The 7,660-nt window shown below is 52.6% G+C and overlaps 1 protein-coding gene across 1 annotated transcript; it reads left to right on the top strand.

Annotated features, from left to right (window-relative positions):
* Window positions 1-3,855: 3,855 nt before the first annotated feature.
* Window positions 3,856-6,595, top strand: HSPA2 (heat shock protein family A (Hsp70) member 2). Its single transcript, XM_002719559.6, has one exon. It carries the CDS (start codon window positions 4,191-4,193, stop codon window positions 6,096-6,098), a length of 1,908 nt encoding a protein of 635 aa, XP_002719605.1. The 5' UTR covers window positions 3,856-4,190; the 3' UTR covers window positions 6,099-6,595.
* Window positions 6,596-7,660: the final 1,065 nt, after the last annotated feature.

The following is a 7,660-nucleotide window of genomic DNA, read 5'->3' as shown; positions in this document are numbered from 1 at the left end:
TGACTAGTTCCAAGGGCCTATCCTTAGAGCTAGCACCCAAAACGGAAGTGGGCACAGCTTGTCTCTGTGGTGAAGGGGAAGCCGCCTTCCAGGGGCTACGTCTCCTAGGGTTCCACTCCAAGTGTGGGTTTCATGCTCCAGTCTACTTTGTATCTGCAGTTTAACTCCAAGAATGAGGTTCATGAAGGTTCAGAAGCAAAGAGTGAATGTTTTCCTGTAGTGACGGGTGATTCGAGAATTATTTTAGGAAAGTTTGCTTTCAGAGAACTACAAAATGGCACCTTAAATATTAGGTGAACTCCAGTTTGCCCAAAGGTCCTCAAATTACAGGCTGTCGCTTGGCCTTCTACGCAGGCCAACACTACCCGCTCAAAACAATCCACAGCCCTTCTGAAAGCTGTGCCTGCGGAGGGGCTGAAACCGTTCCAGGCAAATACAAAAGGGTTTTCCCCCAGTGACTGCAAACACTTGTTCTTGGTGAGTGAGCCTCTCCACGGCAGGTAGCTTTAGACCTTGTGTTATTCACTGTTGTGTCTCCTGCACAAGGACTTCCAGATGTTTGTTCCAACTTTTGGTGTCTGTGGTGTCATTTAGTACAGAAATAGAAGAGGCAGGCAGATGATCTTACACAGGAAAAAATGAAATGCTTTTCAGTTTTATGGATAAATACCGTGCTTCCGGTCACTTCTAACTAACACACGAATCACCACTGTGCCCCAAGGTACTCTTCTGGGTCCTGGGGATTCGTTAGAGATGCTTTGACCTATGTGAAAGCCCTTGTTTGGGCCATGGTTCAATCTGTGTGGAACCCCTCAAACTTTGGGTTGTAAAAATATTTTGAAACATCCTAGCATATTCAGTCAGAAATGTTGCATGTTGAAAATCAATAGTAATTTGTACATAAGTAACAGGATTAGTGCACTTTTGTTTCAATTGAATGTTAATAGTCGAGTTTTAAAAATCTGTACAAGTACAGTAAGGAAACATAAAAATTGCTGATAAACCTGTCATCCAGAGGTAGTCCATTTTGATGCATTTTTCATATATTTAAGATTATTCTACATATATGAATTATATTAAGAATACTTTCCTGTCATCAAAAAACCCTTGTAAACAACATTTATGGGTGAATAATAATTTATAATGTCCATGTACTATAATTCATGTAACCATTCTCTTATTGCTTGATATGTAAGCCATTTTTTTATTGTTGTTAACATAAATAATACTGCCTGTATTTTCTATTACTTCCTTAGGATGAATTCCACCAAATGAAAGGTCTGGTCATATTTAAGTTAAAGAAAAATTAGTATCACATGGGCTTCCAAAAGAGATCATATTCGCTGTCAGGAATTCGCTGTCCATGTTTTGCTGCAGCATTGATGGTATGGATGGATATTATTTGAGTATGCATTTCCTAATGTGATGTGCTACTGTAGACTTGTAATGGATTCTGAACCACAATCGTCAGAGAACAACTAAGATTAAAAATCAGTTCAAAGAAGAAAAATGTATACATTCAAAGTCTGATCAGTATGATAATATTCTATTACTGCAAAAGTTTATTTCATAAAAAAAATCAGAATGCAAATTCTGTGTCCTTGGGGAAGAATCAGGATGCCATGTAAAGTATGAAACATACGAAACATCAATTTACAAAAAGGTGATAAATTAGAGCAGAAGAAGTATATATAGCTAATGAAAACTGCTACCATGGTTTCGGAGAGCTGGGTTAAAGACCACACGTGGTGGTTAGGTTGCAACGTTTGTGATCAATGCACGCAGGTAGGACACGGTTATGCAAAAGAACCTCTCCCTTCTGAAGCTCTAATTTTAGTGTTTCTGTGCAAGAACCCTGGCCTGCCTTTTTTCTTTTTCTTTTTTTTCTTTCCCCAGTCTTGCTTTGCTTGAGGTTCCTTTGGGAGGGCTGACCATACAAGAGATCTGAAGTTTCTATTTCTCCCAGTTCCTGTAGTTGTAGCTGGGACTCTGTCTCTAAATCATATCCCATCATCAGTTCCTCCAAAATCTGTGTTGTTCCCCAGCCCACCAATCCCCTTTTCTACATGAAACAAAACAGCAGAAAGCTACAGAAGACGCATTTCTGAGAACAAAACCAACAGTTCTGTCCTCGAAATCTGTAACAGCGCTCATTACAAACTCTTTGGTTTTGGCCTTGTTTTCCTAACATAACATTGGCTTTAAGAGTTTTCCTGTTTGAGAATTTTTTCTTCAGTTTCGTTTATGATCCAGAAGATGGGAGTTGTTAAAACCAGCACCACTTAACCAATGAGACTGACAAATTACTAGCAAATGCAGTTTTTCTTTTCTTAAGCGAACAATTGGAAGTTGCACAAGCTGGTTTTAAAAAAACGAGCATCGAGGGACTTCTTAAGAATTTTGCTACCATTGCCTCCCGGGCACAGATGGCGTCTGTTTCGCACTGCCTTTTCACACAGCTTTCCTGCGGGCCACACACGCCGGCTGCTCAGGATGCGTTTTCCTGGGCCTTCGTCTCCGGGCACCAAAGCTCTCCCGGGGGCGCTGACTGGGGGTGTGCGGCGGGGTGCCTCGGCCTCCCGCCAGGACGCACGGCCGCCCTCCGTGTGCTCCCCACCACGCGTGAAGCGCGCCTCCCCTACCCTCTTTGCGGGCCCAAGTCAGCCCCGGGTTGAGGCGTGCATTTTTCATTCTGACGATTATTCCAGGAAGCCCTCGCCCTGTCCGCGTAGACGCCTCCCCCCGCCCGCTCCAGCATTTCTAATTAGGTTCACCTCTGGCGCACGCACTTCATTTCTCCTCCTGCTCTCACGCAGCAGCTGCGCGTGCCAGTCCCCGGCTTCCCTCCACCAGGTTAAAACCGCAAGTTCCCGTCTCTGCCAGGTGCCGGCTCGCACCTTGCAGCCCCGTGACCCCTGAGCGAACCAGCGTCTCTCTCGGAGGCTTCGTGCCTCCAGCGCCAACTGCAGCCTGAACAAACCAGCTCGTGCCGCTGGGCTCCCCGGCTGGGTTAGCTCAGTGGAGCTGCAACGTGCGGGTTCGAAGACGGGCTTTTCCCCGTGAAGAACTCAGGGCGGCGGAGAGCGCGTTTGAAATCGAAAATGAGGCGAAGAGTGGGGGCTCGGGGGGACGAAACCAGACAGGCGGCGGCGTCTGACGGCAGGGCGGGAGAGGGGGAGCCGCCGCGCCCCGCGCCCCGCGCCCCGCGCCCCGCGCCCCGCGCCCCGCGCCCCGCGCCCCGCGCCCCGCGCCCCGCGCCCCGCGCCCCGCGCCCCGCGCCCCGCGCCCGACCGTTGGTCTCTCCCGGGCGCCACCTCCCCCGAGCCGCCGCGGGGCCGCCGGCCGAAGGAACTGCTTTTTCTGGTCGACCCCGCCCCAGGGAGCCGCCCTCACGCCCCAACCACGCCAACTCCGCGTCCCTCAGGGCGCGCTGAAGAATGGCCGATCCCGGCCGCGGTTCCTCAGCGCCACCCACGCAGAATGAATTCCTTGGCCCTTGTGGGTTGCGTTAGTCGGGACACCTAGCATTGCACCGCATCAGGGGATCTTTAAGAAACCAAAGAACCCGCTCGGCTCCCTTCCCGCACCTCCTCCTCCTCCTCCCTCACCGCGACCCTGCCCTTCCTGCCCCACCCCTCTGGGAGTCTGCGCTTCTCATTGGCCGCATGCCCTGCCAATCCGACGGACGTCGACGAATCCGCCCTCAGGAAAGGCCCAAGCCGCGAAAAGGCGCGTACACCTGGCCCCCGGGGGCGCGAGCCTAACGCCCCCCAAGCAGCAGGCGGCGCGCGCGAGGCGCGGGAGCCCGGGCGCTAGGCTTCTGGGAGGAGCTTTATTTGCATAACGGCCGCCCCTTGGCTTTCTCGCGCGGGCGGGCGGGGGCGGTGCTGCCCCCCCCCTCCTCCCCGCCTCCCCCAACTTGATATCTATTGGGCCGCGGGCCGGTCACTCCGAGCCAGGCCAGCCTGTGGCGGGGCTGGGAAGAGTTTGCGCGGGCGGTGCCGGCAGCCGATTGGCTGCGGGAGTTTCCAGAAGGCGGCTATAAGAGCGGGGCGGAGCGGGCGGGGGCGGCGGGAGACGCTGGTGGCGCTCGCGGCGTGAGGTGCCGGCTGACCGTTAGTCGAGGCCGCGGATCGCCTTCCCTTGGCCGTGTCGTCTTTTAACGTCGCTCGCCCGCCTTCGCAGTCAGGATGTCTGCCCGCGGCCCGGCCATCGGCATTGACCTGGGCACCACCTACTCGTGCGTGGGCGTGTTCCAGCACGGTAAAGTGGAGATCATCGCCAACGACCAGGGCAACCGCACCACTCCCAGCTACGTGGCCTTCACGGACACGGAGCGCCTCATCGGCGACGCGGCCAAGAACCAGGTGGCCATGAACCCCGCCAACACCATCTTCGACGCCAAGCGGCTGATCGGCCGCAAGTTCGAGGACGCCACGGTGCAGTCGGACATGAAGCACTGGCCGTTCCGCGTGGTGAGCGAGGGCGGCAAGCCCAAGGTGCAGGTGGAGTACAAGGGCGAGGTGAAGACCTTCTTCCCGGAGGAGATCTCGTCCATGGTGCTGACGAAGATGAAGGAGATCGCCGAGGCCTACCTGGGCGGCAAGGTGCAGAGCGCCGTCATCACGGTGCCGGCCTACTTCAACGACTCGCAGCGCCAGGCCACCAAGGACGCGGGCACCATCACGGGCCTCAACGTGCTGCGCATCATCAACGAGCCCACGGCGGCCGCCATCGCCTACGGGCTGGACAAGAAGGGCTGCGCGGGCGGCGAGAAGAACGTGCTCATCTTCGACCTGGGCGGCGGCACCTTCGACGTGTCCATCCTGACCATCGAGGACGGCATCTTCGAGGTGAAGTCGACGGCCGGCGACACGCACCTGGGCGGCGAGGACTTCGACAACCGCATGGTGAGCCACCTGGCCGAGGAGTTCAAGCGCAAGCACAAGAAGGACATCGGGCCCAACAAGCGCGCCGTGCGGCGGCTGCGCACGGCCTGCGAGCGCGCCAAGCGCACGCTGAGCTCGTCCACGCAGGCCAGCATCGAGATCGACTCGCTCTACGAGGGCGTGGACTTCTACACGTCCATCACGCGCGCCCGCTTCGAGGAGCTCAACGCCGACCTGTTCCGCGGCACGCTGGAGCCGGTGGAGAAGGCGCTGCGCGACGCCAAGCTGGACAAGGGCCAGATCCAGGAGATCGTGCTGGTGGGCGGCTCCACGCGCATCCCCAAGATCCAGAAGCTGCTGCAGGACTTCTTCAACGGCAAGGAGCTGAACAAGAGCATCAACCCCGACGAGGCCGTGGCCTACGGCGCCGCGGTGCAGGCCGCCATCCTCATCGGCGACAAGTCCGAGAACGTGCAGGACCTGCTGCTGCTGGACGTGACGCCCCTGTCGCTGGGCATCGAGACGGCGGGCGGGGTCATGACCCCGCTCATCAAGAGGAACACCACGATCCCCACCAAGCAGACGCAGACCTTCACCACCTACTCGGACAACCAGAGCAGCGTGCTGGTGCAGGTGTACGAGGGCGAGCGCGCCATGACCAAGGACAATAACCTGCTGGGCAAGTTCGACCTGACCGGGATCCCCCCGGCGCCCCGCGGGGTGCCCCAGATCGAGGTCACCTTCGATATCGACGCCAACGGCATCCTCAACGTGACCGCCGCCGACAAGAGCACCGGCAAGGAGAACAAGATCACCATCACCAACGACAAGGGTCGCCTGAGCAAGGACGACATCGACCGCATGGTGCAGGAGGCGGAGCGCTACAAGTCGGAGGACGAGGCGAACCGCGAGCGGGTGGCGGCCAAGAACGCCGTGGAGTCCTACACCTACAACATCAAGCAGACGGTGGAGGACGAGAAGCTGCGGGGCAAGATCAGCGAGCAGGACAAAAGCAAGATCCTCGACAAGTGTCAGGAGGTGATCAGCTGGCTGGACCGGAACCAGATGGCCGAGAAAGACGAGTACGAGCACAAGCAGAAAGAGCTGGAAAGAGTGTGCAACCCCATCATCAGCAAACTTTACCAGGGCGGGCCTGGCGGCGGCGGCTCCGGCGGCTCCGGGGGACCGACCATCGAGGAAGTGGACTAAGCTGTAGTCGGTCAGCCTGAATCTCTTTTCCTTTCTTTCTCTCCCTTTTGTTTTTGTTTCTCCTCTGAAGCGCCCTGCCAAGTAGGAGACCTAGTGTTGCAGGTCTTTAGCGCCCGGGACTCTGCTTATGAAAGGAAAGGTACAACAACTTAGTTTACTTATAAAAGGTTAGTTCTCAAGTTTGATTTTGGAAAAGAAAAAAAAACCCGCAAACCTTATTGGAGGTTTCTCTTTGCTGCATTTTGTGTGTTTGCTGACTTGATTATTTTTGGTTAGCTTAGTTTGTGCATGGGGATTTGTTTTGAGGTGGGGAAACCTGAAGCTTGCACACCTGTCCTGTGGGGGCTTGGTAACAATAAAATATAGAGAGAAGCTTGCATTGTTTATTCTTATGCACTGCTTTAAAGAGAAGAGATCAGTAATGTTAAGGACAGGTATACTATTTTTTTTTTGCAAATAAATGCAAATTTAAAGTAAAGTTGTAATTGACCTAAAAATTCACTATCTTGGAGTTTTTAATTTCCCCTCTTCCCGTGTTTTTCAGCCAGGTGGGTCTTTTTAAGATATTAAGATGATGTGAACTTTATCTAACCCAATCTTGTCTAAGTCTCAGAGGAGGTTCCTGCCTCAAATTCCCAACTTAAGGGGAGAAGAATCTGGGTCAACTTTTCTTTTCTCTCTCTGGTACCAAAACCTGACTGGGGGATCTTTTAGAGTACTCAGATTCCTAAGGCTTGGCCGAAGCGTTCAAGTGAAAATCCGCCTGAATGTCCCCAAGAAAGCGTGAGCTGTATTCTAGGGTTAAGAACGAAACTGTTTCTTCTGACAAGTAACACAAGCCTGGGACAGGAGCTGTCTGTCTCCTTAATAATTAGCCAGCTGCTTTTCCCGACATCAGGTACCAGCAGGCAGACTTGAAGTAGCTTGATACTAAGAGTCCAAATGTAATCACACTTGTTTTACTTTTCTAGTAAAACAGCCCAGAACATGTTTCCAGAAGTTGTAATTACTTGGGGGTGGTGGTGGTGGGGAGAGGGTAGGGGAAGATGATGGGATGGGGCTTCAAAAAGTTCGTGGAAAATTCAAATCATTCAATTTTCCCACATTTGACACTCCTTGTATAGATACCTTTGCCTTAAATCATTATAATTTTTTTTAAAAGGCAAAGTACAACAACATACCCTAGTATTTTGCTAATATACAACTTATCCATTTTCCTCTATATCTAATTGTTACAGATAAAAAAATTGCAACCCTTTGGAGATCCACTGTCCTGGGCTTCAGCTTTCAAATTTGTGTCCTCGGGAAGAAATGAATTGTTGATGGAATGACACTTTTGCTTTGTTTTGATTTATTCTCTTTAAGGAAAAGCTGGGAGAGACTGCAAAAATGCACAGTTAACCTAGTGTTTTCACTGCACACGGACATGCTGACAATCTCTTTCCAAGTATTCACTTCCTATTTTTGATAACAGTGAATTACTGAAGCTGTACTTTTATTTAATTCAGTAATGGTCCCCTCTGTGTCATACAGAGATTATCGCTAATAACTCGAAAACAAGT

This window comes from Oryctolagus cuniculus, chromosome 20 (genome assembly GCF_051225735.1).
Source record: "Oryctolagus cuniculus isolate XC-2025 breed Fujian yellow rabbit chromosome 20, ASM5122573v1, whole genome shotgun sequence".
NCBI lineage: Eukaryota > Metazoa > Chordata > Mammalia > Lagomorpha > Leporidae > Oryctolagus > Oryctolagus cuniculus.
Note: the sequence above shows the minus strand (reverse complement) of the source record. Positions and strands in the feature narration are given on the sequence as shown.

What these genes read in the sequence shown, in the direction of transcription:
- HSPA2 (XM_002719559.6), top strand. Translation starts at nt 4,191, where the DNA reads ATGTCTGCCCGCGGCCCGGCCATCGGCATTGACCTGGGCACCACCTAC.